At 45.1% G+C, this 15,353-nt stretch overlaps 1 protein-coding gene and 1 long non-coding RNA gene across 6 annotated transcripts in view; one reads left to right on the top strand and one right to left on the bottom strand.

Moving 5' to 3' along the window:
• The window catches only part of MGLL (monoglyceride lipase), a 69,448-nt gene extending 57,268 nt beyond the window's left edge, over positions 1 to 12,180 (bottom strand). The window contains exons 1-2 of one of the 5 annotated variants that reach the window (XM_068409062.1): positions 12,101 to 12,180; positions 10,300 to 10,438 (exon numbers count right to left, since the gene is read on the bottom strand). In XM_068409062.1, coding sequence (XP_068265163.1) covers positions 10,300 to 10,424 — 125 coding nt within the window. In that variant the 5' untranslated portion in view covers positions 10,425 to 10,438; positions 12,101 to 12,180. Of the gene's footprint in view, positions 1 to 10,299; positions 10,439 to 11,011; positions 11,343 to 11,551; positions 11,699 to 11,759; positions 12,079 to 12,100 lie in introns of those variants that run through there. The other 4 variants (XM_068409066.1, XM_068409065.1, XM_068409063.1 and 1 more) reach the window with 4 other exon arrangements.
• Positions 11,429 to 13,013, top strand: LOC137667887 (uncharacterized). The gene is made up of 3 exons (XR_011048858.1): positions 11,429 to 11,516; positions 12,407 to 12,499; positions 12,867 to 13,013. It is a non-coding gene; the product is annotated as an uncharacterized lncRNA (long non-coding RNA).
• Positions 13,014 to 15,353: the final 2,340 nt, after the last annotated feature.

Here is a 15,353-nt window from a genome sequence, read left to right as displayed (position 1 = left end):
AGTTAACAAATGGATAGAGACTTCTGCCTATAGTTGCCAAATCCAGGTCTGTGTTATTTCTTGCTCACACTGAGCTAATCTGGCTGTCCAAAGACATTAGCTAGGCAGGCTTGCTTCCTAAAATGCTCTTTCATTTCTAGCACCAAGGCAGCTTCATCTATGGCAGAGAGAACTGCCATGCTAATGCAAATAAGGAACTACTTGCCCGTGAGTTTTAAACATTGTCTTGTTGAATTGCTCTCAAGAAGGGCTAGATGTAAAAGCTCTAAACTCCAAGAGGTGAATGGGTACCTAACCCACCTGGGGTAAAACTACTAAAATAAGGATGAGTGGTAACAATAAAATTAAAGTATTTAGTTAGATAAATCCTTGGCTGCAATCACTTCAGGTACAGGCGAAGAAAGCTAAAGGCATGTGGGATGCCTTTTCTGCAGAAAAGCTTAAAATAGAAAAGGAAATCAATACTCATTTACAGTATCTGGCAGTCACTGAACCAAAACATACATGTACACCTACAGCAGAGCAGAAATAACAACATTTATTTAAACCACAAGCTGTTATTCTGCTGCGGGAACGCTGTGTTTTGTGTGGAGCGCTTCACCAGCAGTTGAGAAGTACCACCTATTTCTGACCATTTTTAAAAAGCCTCAGCAATATCAAGACAAAATACTTTCAATACCACAATTATTAACCCTGCCACTGCCAGGCTGGCTCCGACTCCTCCAATCGCCAGCAAAGAGTCAGAGCTGATGTCTGAGCTAGCAGCAGGGAAGATGTTTTGCCTTTCCTCCTGAGTTTCTCTTTTGGCAACTCGCAAGACACCATTTGTTGGATCACATGTGAGGGGTGCATCTGTCACAGCCTGCAATGGGAACAGGGAGGCTTCATCAACTACGTCACTGCAGCGCAACACCGGGGCTGCTCGCGGTGTCGGAGACACAGAGCTCCCAGATGAGGGCTGAACCATTGCATGTGCTGGGTGGGACATGAGGAGGAAGAGAGACCTCAGTTCTGCAGTTGCAAGATAGGGATGGGGCTCGGGAGCGCTGGAGCACCCGCGGCACCCTGCGTGGTGCCTGGGAGCTGGCGGGGGCGTGTGGGGCGGCAGAGGTTTGCGAACTGCCTACAGAGCTGTGGGGTGGCTCGAGCAGGGGCATGGCTGGAAACGTTTGGGCTTAGCAAAATGTAAACCAGCCTTGATGCTACATTTAGCTGAGCTGGGGGATCTGACCACCTCTCCTAAAGCAACAGGAGAACATGCACAGTAGGAAGCAAACCTTTGATGGTCAGGACCCTTAAGTGATGCTTCAAAAGGGAAATGTACACCTATGGGTAAGAATGAGACAATGTTTCCACCAGCTAGGTAAAAGTAGGGATTTTAGAGGAAGGAGTAGTGTTTGACAAATCAACATTCCCGAAACACTGAAAGTGAAATTAAATATAAACAAAGTGAATCTGCTGATCGATTTTTTTTTTTCCCCATTTCCCAGCTCTGAGAAATGTGACCAGTAAATAAACAGCATAAATAATAACAGCTGGCTTTTGTACAACAATCCTCATTCACAAAACCCAAAATGCTTTACATAGGGCACAACTAGGCTTGTAGAGTCATAATGTAGAGATGAATGGGACCTCAAGAGGTCCTGTGATCCATTACCCTGCTCCAAGTAGAGATCAGCCCTTCCTCTCACTGCCACCTAAGCTGAAGCACAAGAGGTGCAAAGCCTTGCCCATGGCAACACAGCATGCCAGAGGCAAGGATGGGCACACACTGTGAGGCAAAACCTGACCCTACAGCAATCAGCGGGAGTTTAACAGCAGAGTCAACATCTCACCATGGCTTCCCTGAGCTCCAGCCCTGTGCTACATGCACAAGGCCAGAGTGAACCTAGAAAGAAAAAGTCAATTTTCAAAAAGCTTTGTGTCCTAATGAACTTGTGGGCAGCTAATAATGTCAGAGAGATGACCTGTGTGTTTTCAGGACAACCTGGGTTGAGATACTTGGTGCTCCTTGCTAAAATCATTAGCGGAGGGCCAGAGGATGACTGAACTCTGATGGCTTGAATATCCTTTTAATAAAATGAGATTACGAATGCTGCTCAGAATACAGTTTTTAATGCTCCAAATATTGTAGACTAGCTCTCAGACAAAATTGAAAAAAATGAAGAAAAAGCTTAACCATTAAGTCAGCTAGATGTTATCTCTACAGCAATTTAATTACTTACTGCTTCCTCATCACCACTCATGCCTTTAGCCCAGCAAATTAAGCCACTGCAGACTTCTGGAATTTGACAGTTGAATTTGCAACCCCACTGAGATAGTTTTGAAAAGTAAAAGTAAAAAAATATGTTGAAAAAATATAAAAATAAGCTCATCTTGCCAGCTGGTGAACCAGCCAACCTGCTGACACCTACAGCAAATTAAACCAACTTTCTGTTCTAGAAAAAAGCCAAAGATTTAAGTTTTATTCCCTCACACTGCAAGCTTCAAGCTTGATCAAGGAAGAAAGAAAACATATAGAGCAAGCCCTTTTTATCATAGGTCAGATAGATGGCTGAAAAAGATCGGTAATCTTTCTTGCCTACCAAATCTATAGCAGTTTGTACATTTTCTCCTTACCCATCTATACACAGCAAATGATTACTACACTATTACCGCTGAATGCCCAGTTGTCAATAGTTTGTTTTCTTTTTTTTTTCTTTCTCTCTTTTCTTTCTTTTAACTGATTGCTGCTGAGACAATTTACTTGTAGCTGAACAGAGAACAACTAATGCATCACTTAGTAGATTTTTTTTTTTTTAAAAATCTCTCTTCAAACATCAAGCACTCTTCAACCACCAAACCCTCAAGGAATAACTTACTTTCTCTGGCAACTTTCATCTAGGGCCTCCAGACCCAATTTATATCGCTTGCCTGGATGATTACACCCAATTTTAGATGAGGAAACAAAAGCACAGAGAAATTAAGGGTCTGATCACTGGTCATTGTGTCACTGCCTAATGACTGTCTTGACCATGTGTTTTGCCTGTTCTCTGCTCCTCATTGTCTCCTCCATTCTGTTTTCTGACACTAAATTTTCTAGGTCTAGCAAGCTGCCTTTGCCATCAGTTAGTATGGGAGGATTCAGAGGTTCCCATCATCAAGTGAGTGCCTGCCAAGCAGAAATGAAGATAGCTCCTGGCTGGAGAGCAAGTGTCTGTTGCACTAAGGGGAGTCTCTTTCATTCTGGTAGAAGTATTCATGAAGTTTGGTGTTATTCAAGGTCTTGGGATTCTGAAAACGGCTACATGGCTGCTACCGCAAAAATAAAGAATCCCTTTGGCCACAAACACACTGCATCTGTCTAGGAAAAACAAACGCATCCCCAAGTAGAGCACACTCGAAGACCCATCCCCTCTCCTGCTCCTAGCTGTTTGCGGACAGCCCGCAGGAGTGTGCTTGGAGGTAAGCAAATATGACTGGAGCGCTCTGGCCACCAGGACTGCTTCCACTGGACACTCCCTGCCTGTCCCTAAGGCCACACCTTGGTACCACTGTCTGGACAGTGAGTTTGGTCAGCTTTTGAGATGCCTTCCTGACACTACCACCCAGTGACTCCTCCAGGTCTGGTTGCTTCAGAAGATGTTTGTGGTCAGGACTAGCCCACAGTTGGTATTCAGGATTGCTGTACCAGTATTTCTCTTCCAGTTAACATGAGTGAAATGTTATTGGTCTTCAAGAAGAAACCCTAGGAGAGATACATTTTTAATGATGCCAGAAAACTTTAGCCTGATGCTGTTAATTTCCTTCCTATAGGATAATTGGCCATACTGATACAGTGTCAGAATGTCTGTCCTGGTGGACTCAGGGCAGGGATGTATGGGTATAGTTAGGGATGTAACTGGGGTGTGATGAGGTAAGGGACCTGCCTAAGCATATCTTGCAGAATCTCAAGCGCAGGATGAAATACTATCTCCTTGGATACTCAAGAGAATCAGCCATTTGCTATCAGGGTTGTGTCACATCTCTTGGATAAGGGACAATAGAAGGTTGTTAAACACTGATGGCTTCCATTCAAGTGGAAGCACATTATGACAATGGCATGCCTGAACCTAGGCAAGGCAGCTCAGCCAAATGTGTCTGCAGGGACAGCATTTAGAACAATGCAATTTCCCTAGAAGAACAAAGAGATCAGATGTTCACCCTGGCTCTGAAAAGCACAAAGCCACAGCAGCTTGAAGGGAACTTGCAAGGTAACACAGGCCAACTCCTCTGCAACAGGCATCTAGAAAAAAATACCCTCTTCTAGCCAGTACAACTATGCCAGCCAACTCTTGTTATAGATGTATTCATGATGATCTAAAAGAGCTGCTGTGTGTTCCCAAGGGATGTTCAAGAGTGCTGAAGAAATTGAGGCAAGGAACTGTGTGCAGCTGGTTTTATTATTTTGTCTAAACCTACATGTTTCTCGTGCTAGTGAAGTAAAGTGCTCTTGCATCTGGAACCCTGATAAAGACGATGAGTTTGTCTGCTTCAACTATTGTGTCGCTCTCGACAAACAACTCGTTTAGAGCGCTTCCATTTTGATGAGCTGAAGAACACTTCTGCACCAGAACCTGAGAGGAGAGCCAGTGCAGGGTCTGCTCAGGACAAAGAGACCTGGAGGGACCGGCAAGCCTCTAACTGCTGAGTGACACCAGCTAGGGGATCCATCAGGGTCATGGTACAAAGCCAGTACTGATCATCACACTTGTAATCCCACTATAAGGAAATGAACTATTTGCATGAGAGAAGCCAGGTTTGCTCAGCCTTCCGTCTCTGGCAGAATTATGAGCAGAAGTTGAGTTTTTCAACAGAATCACAAGACCATTTTTCTTCTTTTCTCCTATTTCTACCTCTACCTCTGATACTCACCATGTTGGACAGCACCGTTTCCAAGAGTTCATCAGGTGGCACACTGAGAACCAGACTGATTTTGCTTCCTTTGCTGCTGTCTCAGGACCAGGATGAAAATTTGCTGCTTTGAGATTCACAACAGGGAACTCCTAAAATCACCTTGTTCCCACACACCAGTGTCACAACATTGTACACTTGTGCTCAGCAGCTGATCCTAACAGGGCAACGAGCAACAGGGGCAGTTTAATTACGATTGTTATTCCCTTTGTTATTTGCCTTTTTCCTTGGGTTCTGTGGAATAAAAGGCAGGTTTGCTTCTGTTGAACATTCCTGTGGGGACTGAAAAAAATTATCCTACTAAAAAAGCCTGTTGGAAATATCTACAGCAAGAACCAAAGTCGCTCTCCTGTCTGTCAGAGCCCCTCTTACGTGATGCTGGTTTGCTAATTTGCCCATCCTCTGGAAATGCATAAGAAATCATAAAAGGATGTCCCCATTCCCAGTGAATAAGACAGTCACATGGAGCAAAGTGAACATAGGCATTAAAGGAACGCATACATGGCTGATGAATAGAAGGGAGGCTTTAGAAACTCAGGCAATAGCAATACAGCAAGCGAAGGCTGGAATGTTGATTCCACAAGGATAATTGTTATTTCCCCTGTGCACTGTGTGTGACATGATCAGACACAGAGGGAGCTGAATTCATCCTACGACAAACTGTGCTGACATAAGTCACTTTGCACTATACCGATTTGGCCCTTGTGCCTTAGTTTGAAGTTGACCTCATTAGTACAAACAAAAGTGTTCTTCCAGAATGACACTGAATTAGAAATTCCTTTAAGTATTTCTAGAGACCATACAGTATAAAGACATTATAATTAGCGATTTGATTCCCTTTGCTTTGACTTCACTTTGGTTTGTTTATTTATTTATTTATTCTTTTTGGAAGGGTCTGAAAGTCAAATTCAACTTTGTCATCTGCTCATGCTGGGAGCTGTGCTGTTCTTCTGGAAATGCCATGGAAATGCCAGTAATGAGGTGCCAAAATCAGCAAGCAATATTCACAATTTAAGGGCCAGTCCAAATATAAAGGCAGTTTGTATTTCTGCACCACAGGCACTTCTGCTAAGTCCTTGGGGAAGAGAGAAATACATTTCCTCCTTATTGGCTTAGCCTTTCATTGCTAACAAGTCAGAATGAATGACAGGCATTTTTCAAAGAGTAAAACAAATTTTAAAAGTAAATAGAAAAGCGTGTGCTTTTTGTTTGTTTAATTTTGTATTTTTAATCACACTTGTCAGGTGCGGAACTGAAAGAACTCCTACAAAGACACTGTTTACCCAGAAAATTGCAACTCTGTTCACTTAAACTGTGGTCACGATGTCTAAAGTTGAGCCAACCCATTTTAGTGTACATTAACAACAAACCAGAAACATCTGTGACCCACACGTGTCTCAGCTTCAGGCAGCCTCCTCAGGCAGACCACTTCAGTTGCTGGCAATCATCTAAGTGCACCTAGAGACCACTACGTGGAGAGACACACAAGCTTCATGCTAACTAGCCAGATAATGATTTCTGTTCAATACATGAGGAAGCTCAGATACAAGGATGTCTGGAACCCACATTTTCAAAAGCATCCTCTAACTACAAGTGTCTCAAGCTTCAAGTGTCCAACCTAGAGTGGCTGATGTACAGGGAGAGAGTTGAGCATCACTTTCTCTATCCGAAGTCAATGATGGCTGCAGGCCATTAGTACCTTTGAAAAAACTACTCAAGGTCAATAAATCTCAGAGGGTTTATTTGAGGTCAAGCAGAGGGGCTGAAAGTGCCCCAGAACAAACTGTGCTTATCTAGGCAGTGACAGGAACAGCTGAAGCATCGAGAAAAGGCTATGGCGGTAAAGAACAGAGAGGAAAAGAAGGTCATCTCTGAACTTCTCCAGGCCCTTTAGGGGCCTCAAAGGAAACGTCTTGACTTCTCCTCCCAGCTTTCCTTCCCCTTCCTCATCCCACCTCTATTCTTAGCAGCTTTGTCTAAGAGCTGGGAACAGAGCATGGTTTCTTAATTCCTCACCTCCTATTACCTCATATTTTGACTCAGGCTGCTTGGGGTGGTGGCAGAGGTTTTAACCTTGCATGGAGTCATTGTTTTTGTTTACACAAAGACTGCTTTTCCATTAAGTAGGATTTCCTCGGCTACTGGGACATGCTATAGGCACGAGATCAATCTGGTTTGGTACTAACGATTTACTTCCTCCAAACAACATTTCATGGTCCTGAAAATGCCCTGCCTTGCCCAGATCTTAAGCTTTGCCCTCACTAGTGAGCACTCAGTGCCAAAGTTACCTGTTTTCGTGCTCCACAAATCCTGCTGTTGGCATGATACGTGAACACGACACCAGAACATACCACTTTTTCTTCCCTTCTGCATTCAATAAGACTGCTTAATTATATCTCAAGATGAAACTGGCTCAACAAGTTGGGCAGCTTGCAGGGCTGCCAGCGGGATGGGGAAGTCGCACCTGCATTGCTGCCAGCAGACAGCATTAGAAGACAGCCAGTCCCAGCTCTGCTCTTGGGGGTGACTTCTCACCCAAAAAACAAGTGGAAAACACTGTCACCCTCCTTTCTTAGTCCCATTACTACCTACTCTATCTACCCCATCTAATCATTATGACATCTGAGTGCCTTTGCGTGTCAGCTTCCTGTGAAGTAATCACCTAAATCCCCTTGCGAAACAAAGCGGACCCTGCTGAGGAACTCACAATAGGTGCCTTTCACTCACAGGACAACCTTGGCCTCAGTGGCACTTACAACAAAGCTTCCATATGTGCACCCGTATGGGCTGATCAGTCAGATCAACACCACACAGGATCAGAGCCTGGATATTTGTGAGCACGAAGCAAAAGAGCCTCACAAAATTTCCCCATCTTCCTGACAAATAGATTTTTTCAAAAAATATGCTACAGCACATTAGTCTGGCACAGCCTTTATCCACCTTTGTGGATCTGTTTGAGGAGATAAAAGAGAAGCACCAGCTCCGAGGGGCGATGTCTGTCGGTAGGCCCCTCTCTCAGAGACTGCCCAGCCATTGTTTGCTCTTCAACCCCAGGATAGGGCTACTTTTTAATTTTTCCTTTGGCAGATATCCTGTTTTTTCCCTTCCCTGGGGGAGGGATCAAGGATGGTAAGTTCTATTCTAACAGAAGACAAGTCAATGATAACCTGTGGGCATCTGCAGTGAAGAAGTATTTCTATAGCCCTAGCTGGGATTAGATGCATAATGGATCAATGAAAGATCCCACCATTTGACAGTTATAGCGTCATTCATTAGCGTTAAGATTTGAACCTGCATCAACAATTGAGTTAGAAGAAGCCTTCAGTATTTGAAATAGAATAAATTGTGACAGGCCTGTAAAAGTCCCCTGAGGTGTCTCTCTTTCTCTCCCTATACATATATATATATAGATCACTTTTGCTGAACATTTAAAATTAGATGAAAGTTGCTGAGCTTCTACATATGAAGCAGAAAAAGCTGAGCTACTTATGAAAAGTGAGAGCGGAAAGAAAAAGATGTATTTTTGGTTTGCCTATCAAAGCACTTCAAGAGCATTCTTGACTGTAGGATCCAGGCACTAACTTGTTATTCAGTCACTTACCATCTCTCTCATATATAACAATGCAAAAAGAGCTAATAATAAACTGTATGCCCCCTCCTATACACAAACATGCAAATGTAAAAACACACACACACATGCACGCACACACTTAGGAACCACTTGTAAATGAGCAACACTGATCACATCCACTTTTGTTGTCACAAAACTAGGGCAAGCTCTCGCTCTCAATTAACTGCTTGGTGCACAGAGCCCTAAAAACCAATTAACTACCCAGAGGACTTAGACACTAAGTTTTAACTCTCAGCTCTTTATCATCCTTTCATTTCTGAATCAATGACCCATCCACTCACTACTACTTTGCTAAGAAATTAAACATGAAAAAAGAAAACAATTCCACAACTGGGTGAAGAACGATGTGGGCAGTTAATGATTAATTAGCATCACAATACAAGACAGCCTGGTTTGGCAGTACAAGCTTGTTTTGATAGCATTTTTTTTTTTCTGTAGAGGAAATCTTCAGGTTGTAAAAGACTGTAAAAGCATCAGTGCCAAAAACTTTCCTCCTTGTTTCTGAAAGGCGGTGAGTAGAAATAACTATAAAATGCTCTGTGGAGAGGCGATCGTAAACTGAGACCCATGTCCTACAGCCCAACCAGTGCAATGGAGCTATAGTGGGGTGGCTGCACAGTCCCCCCCTCGAGGACAGTGCACTTAGGTGCTTGCCCACCTCCCAGCTATATGTCATTCCCATTGCCCCTTAGTTTGGCAGCCATAAAACCCAAGGCCAGCTCCATATTCATCTCTCAGCACAGTTTTCAGACGATTTGGACATGGGATGATGTCTAACCTGTTGGGTGCTCAAGGAAAAAGTTTAACTCCCTACTACAGCTTGAACAACTTTTTCCTGTGACTGTTTTCTAGCTGTATAAAATCAACACAGCTTTTCCTGTTGGCTTGCAGAAAAAGAAAACAACAAAACAGTATCCAGATTTTCATGAAGTAGCTACCTATATTACTAGTGGTAGCATAAATACATGCCAAGCCAGCAGATAGTGGGAGGAAGAAGAAAGATCCTAATTATGTGAGGAACAGAGAGAGCTTTCTATAGCAGATCATAAACAGCACACAATCAGCATAGAAAGCTATTACAGTAAAGCGATTATGTAAATTATGAAAAAAAAACATGAAAGAAATTTCTCTGGTTCCTTGTCCATGTTTATTACTGAGGTCAGTTTTGAAATCTCAGTTGCCAGTGAAAGAGCTCCCTAAATAATTTACTAACTGTAAATAATTAAAAAAAACCCCAAACAACAGTCAAAAAGCAATGCAGTCAAACCATATTCTGCCTGTTGCCCTGAGATTTTGGCTGCTACTGTTGAAACTGAAGTCAGTTGCTGATGTTTAAGTTGTTGACACCAAGAAAATCAGGAAGAGTAGACATCCCTAAGCCTGTATCCCATGCCTCCCTGATTGCCTGTGCTATTAGTTTGAAGATAGTTGTTTATTGCTGATACACATCAGCCACCTGCATGTGCTGCTGGGTAGCATACCGAACTGCCAACCAAGCCAGCTGTGCATGCAATGACGGTAACTCCGTGTTTTACATCTCGGCTTGAGTGAGTAAAGGTTTGGAGAATACAGTCTTTACAGTAGGGGCTCTCTCAGATGAGAAAAATCTGTCTTAGTGGCTCTGTAAAGCTCCCTGCACACAGCCCTGTAATGTCAGTCAAGCTATAAATAATAATTACACGAATAGAGTCTTATTTACTGATAGTAAAAAAGGACATTTGCTGGAAAGTGCTCACCTGGGAGTTGCTGCTGGCTTCCAATACCTGCAGAAGAGATACTGCCCATCAGCATTGACAATATGGGGCAGGTCCTTGTATGGGATGTTTTGAGGACTCCTCTTTGGCGAACTTTCCTCTGGCATTCTGGAAGAATGACCTGCAAGGTGTTGGAAGAAAAAAGACATACATTAAAACAGGTGAGGGCAAGATAGAGGCTGATGGGCTTGGTAGCCACAGACATTCCAGCAGGTCAAGCACCACTGATGGGAGTCTCCCTCCAAAACCCCAGCCAAAGAGCCCCCAAAATCTTTACTGCTTTAAAACATAAATGTAGCATTTTGTGTTCAGCAAAGGCTCACATTTTGGGGGAGAGCATTGGAGGGGGGGGGAAATAGGGAAGATCAATCCACTGTCACCATCATCACTACTTCATTACAGCTTTCTCTCCCCCACTTCTCCCATCTGTGTTTATTTTGCATCATTTTGTGAAACGGATCCTAAAAAGAATATTTTAGCTGCAATCAAGTGCAGATTGTGCAGCAACCGCTACAGATATGAGAAGACAGCTGCATAAAAGATTTATCTCTGCCTTAACATCTCCAAAGAACAGCGGAGGGTACGCAGCAGAGGTATCTGCCACCGTGTCAACACGAAGATCTTCTCTGACAACTCGAACGGGAAGGTGGCGGCGGTGGGGAAAGAAACATTTCCAGGAGAATCTGCAACAAACCTGCTTTCATCCTGTGCAAGGGTTTGCATTCTAGTGAGGAGCCGGCATCGCAAGTCAAAAGCAAGCAGATAAGGCTTTTGGCATCTCGCTGCGGAGACGCGTTCACACTCCGGCAGCCGCGCAGCCCCCAGGGTCCCCGTTGGGCGCCCGGCGGGTCCCTCCCGGGCAGCTCCGGGGCGCCGGGCGGGCTGCGCGGGGCTCGCCGCGGCTCCTCTGCCCGCCTCGCTCGCTCTTTTGAAGAAAGTCGCTTGGGTAATTCACCACTTCTTGTTCATTTCATCACTTTTTTTTTTTTTTTTTTTTTTTTTTTAATCCTCCTTCTCAAACAAATTGCGTGTGTGGGTTGAAGTGGCGGTGGTGGGAGGGGAGGTTGGGAAGGGTGGGGGAGAGGGAGGGCTGACGGGTGGGAAAGCTGCAGTCCACTTGCCAGAAGCTGCTGCACGCACATCAAAGGCACCTTGAACACATGCAGCTGGAGCAGCTCCGAAAGTTCCTGCCGCTGCAGGTTGTTTGCAACTTTACTTCCTTCCTGCCACTTACTGTTTGGAGGCCACGGCGACGGGGGGGAGGCGAAGGAGGGAGGGAGGGGGAGACCTTTTTCTCAGAGCGATCCCCGCTGCGAAGCCATCTCGCGTGTAAGCGCAACTTCCCCAGCCCCTCGCTGCAAGGCGGGGAGCGGCGCGGAGGGGAGGAGGAGGAGGGCTCCAAGCACCGACGCGATCCCAGGTCGCAAGCCCCGCGCACGCACCCTCCACGCTTCCCCCAAGCGCAGCCGAAGCCGGGTCGGTTCCACCGCACGCTGCGCACCGGCGGAACGGAGGGAGGGTCCGTGGGTCGGTGGCCGGGAGGGCGGGGGGTGCCGCGCCCGGGACGCGGTCGCTGCTGCCCGCCCGGCTGGGCTGTGCTGGGCGCCGGCCGAGCGAGCGGCGGTGCCCGGCGGGCGGGTGGAGCGGCGGGCAGGGCAGGGCGGGGAGCGGAGGAGCCCCCCCGGTGCGCCCCGAACCGCGGGGAGGGAGGGAGGGGAGAACCCGCCGCCCCCCTCCCCACGGTGGCGGTGCGGGGCTGCCCGGCCCGCGGGCGGGTCCTCACCGGCTGAGCCTCCGTCTGCCTCCCCGCTGGCTTCACACGGCTGCCGGCGAGCGGCGGGGGGGCCGGCAGCCGCAGCGCTGCCCGTGCCGGCTGACAGACCCGAAATACCGGGCTCCTGCCATGGGAGCGGCCGCTCAGCTGACTGCCAGCCGGCCCGGGGGCCGCGGGTGACACCCCGGCAGCGTGGACAGCGTTTCCAGGCTGAATTCAGCGAGGGGAGGCTGTGGAGCCGTGCTGCCTGCTGGGCTTCCCCGGACCGCACCGCGCTTTGTACTCCCAAAGCCAAACTTCACTGTTCGCGTTTAGATGTGCGGCTCTTCGGGCTTTGAAGCCACGCCGGGAAGATTGAGTCTTTCAGATAGGAGCACCCAAGGCCCTTGCTTTGCACCCCCATTCATGGTAAATGAAGTAAATGTGGAAAAAAAATATATAAATACAGTATATAATTTATACACATGTAATCTAATAGTGCACCTAATCACCATAGATTATATGCAATACATCTGTTGCAACTGTGCAACCTGAGATCTGTTTGATGGTATATGATACTTGCTTATAAAACTTGTCACAGCAAGGTTCCCCGAAGTTAAAATAGCTTCTCTTAAGACATCCTGATACTGAGTTTTGTCATTTAATACTTACCAAGTGCTTAGCATTTATTGAGCACTTTTAAATTGTTTATCTTAAGGGTACAGATTCAGACCTTTTATGTTCAATCAGGATAAGACTATAAACTTTGATTTTTACACGCCTTACATATACCTAGAGGCCTCAGGCCTTGTTAAGAAGAGGAAGCTATGAACATTTTTTCAAGCCAGGCGATGTGCTCACTGACTCCAAACCTGGGAACAAAGGCTGAGGAAAGGAACGAAATGTATGCTAACTATAATAAATGCAAAACCTTGGAGATGACCCATATAAAAATAAAAAAGGAAATTAAAAGCAGACTTCTTCCTCTTTCGGTGTCATTTATATTAAATGCCCTAGAGGGGTTTTTAGTTGTAAAATGCAAAAGCAAAATTACATATTCCTGTAACTGCTATTGTTTGGAAAAAGAAAAAACACTAAACCAACATTTATGATTGTTTATAATGAGCAAGATTTAGGTCAGATGGGGTCTTAACCAGAGCCCTGGCAGCTGTACTTGGAGGTGTATGATTTGTTAGGCCAGCTACTGTCTAAGCATGGATGGGTAGAATTAAAGAGCCATCACAAGCCAGCTCCAGAGCTGGGAGAAGCAAGGGCATATATATTTATTTAAAGGATACAGATCAGATAATAACTGGATTAAGAAGAAAAGAAAGAAGGAAAGGAGCCTCTTCCCCTGCTCACACAGTTTATCTGCCAGGAACACTTCACTGCTTCCCTGCGGCCATCCATGAAACCTGATGCCAGGAACAGGCTCCTCTCCTGCTGTGATGCTGGGAATATCCGAGTTCCCAGGGCCACAGAGAGGTGGAGGAGACAAGGAAAAAAATCTCTTTCTAAAATTCAGGATAAAAATAGTGCCTCAAAGAAAATGACCTTTGTTGGGACACAAGGGTGAGATCCTGTCTTTGACAGCTTGCCCTGGTCAGCCCAGAGATACGATTCCCTTGGTACCCCGTTAACCCCCGTGTAGGTAATACTGGAGGCAGCAGGACTGTGGTCCAGCCTACACTCTCTGCTAGGCCCAGATTCTCACCGTTGCACAGGAGTGGAGGATCAAGCGACCCCTTCTTCCCTTCTCCCCAGCTTCCCTGGGCCCCCAGGGATTTGAGGACATTTCTTCTCCTAGATAGCACACCCTCCCCCATCTTGTGATAACATCATAAAGATGAATAAGAAGCAACTGCTGACTAGTTACCTTATTATTTTATGGAGTTTAAGCCGTGAATGAAAAGCCACCTGAGAAAATTGGATTGGGTTGCAGAATTCACCTAGCTGATACCCAAACAATATACAGGGCTTTAGCAGAGCAATTATTGCATATTAGGCTCCCTGTGAGAAATCAAAGGGATGTCTGAGCATGCAGTATTTATGAGACTGTAACATCTTCTCTTGTCTCGGTGGAGTGAAATATGTTTCGGAAATACAGTTTAAGCTAAATCAACTTCTTAAAAAAAAATAGAAATACACTTGGTGAATCTTTACACTAGCTCAGTAATTGCTTAAGCCTTGTAGAAAAAGCTGTTTGGTTTATTAACGGCTGAGCCCTGCTTAGTTTAAGTGTCTCCATTGACTCCCAAGGTACCCACAGGAGTATAGAGAAAAGGATTGCACCCTCAATTAAAGCAAATTTTAGGAAAATAATCAATCACTGGAATGAGAGAGAAAACACATGTAATTAAATGTTGTTATCACAGCAAGGGGAGAGAGAGAACGGGCTACAGGGAAGGGAGAGAGTAGGATGGATGGGAGATAGCATGGCGGGTTGGCATGTAATTCTGATGGTGGGGTAAGGGAATGAGGTAGGATTTTCTTTGTCGTTAGGCTTTCATTCACAAAATGAATTTTTAATAGATCCTATCTTGTTGGCATGCAACAGTAAATAGACCTTATGAGATCCTTCTGCTCTGGTTGACGATACCATGCTCTTAAATCGCAAAGAGTTGGAGAAGTGGAATTGATGGGGTGTGGATGCTAAACCATTTGGGATTCTGCTCACCAGGACCGCAAAGATAACTTTTGCTGACAAGGAGAAAAAAAATAACAGAGGAAGAGGACGCAATAATAAAATATCTAAGAAGTATGTGGTTATGGAAGAATCCGCTCCAACAGAAAAATGCTGGAAGTTACAGTAGTCAGGGAGCAGCTGGAGAAAGCAACAGACAGTGCACACAGGAGAGCACATGGGGAACAATGGGAGATGAAGCATGAAGAGGAAGAATTAAAATCCAGTGAAAAGCAAAGAAGCCAATGCCACTGAAGCTGTCAGTTTAGAGTCATTATTTTGGATTTGCCCTTCTCTTCAGTGATTTTTTTATTTATCCCTAGCCAGAGTCCAGTCATTCAGCTTTACTTATTTGTATAATCTGCCTTTGCTTGCCTGTTGGTATTCCTGAATAAGACATGTACAGGGATGAGACAGGAGTGGGAGTTGGGATAAACTGCTTTTGTTTTCCTGTAAAATAACAATTTTAATGCCTTGCAGCCAAAAAAATAAACTTGGTGGCAGGCAAACCAGATTGAGGAAGAAAATGTTAAAGGACAATATTCTATTGATCAGGTTAAGCTTAACAATATCAGGAGGAATTTTAACTAGCTTGGCATT

This window comes from Nyctibius grandis, chromosome 10 (assembly GCF_013368605.1).
Source record: "Nyctibius grandis isolate bNycGra1 chromosome 10, bNycGra1.pri, whole genome shotgun sequence".
Taxonomy (NCBI): domain Eukaryota; kingdom Metazoa; phylum Chordata; class Aves; order Nyctibiiformes; family Nyctibiidae; genus Nyctibius; species Nyctibius grandis.
This window is presented reverse-complemented; position numbering and strand designations above follow the sequence as displayed.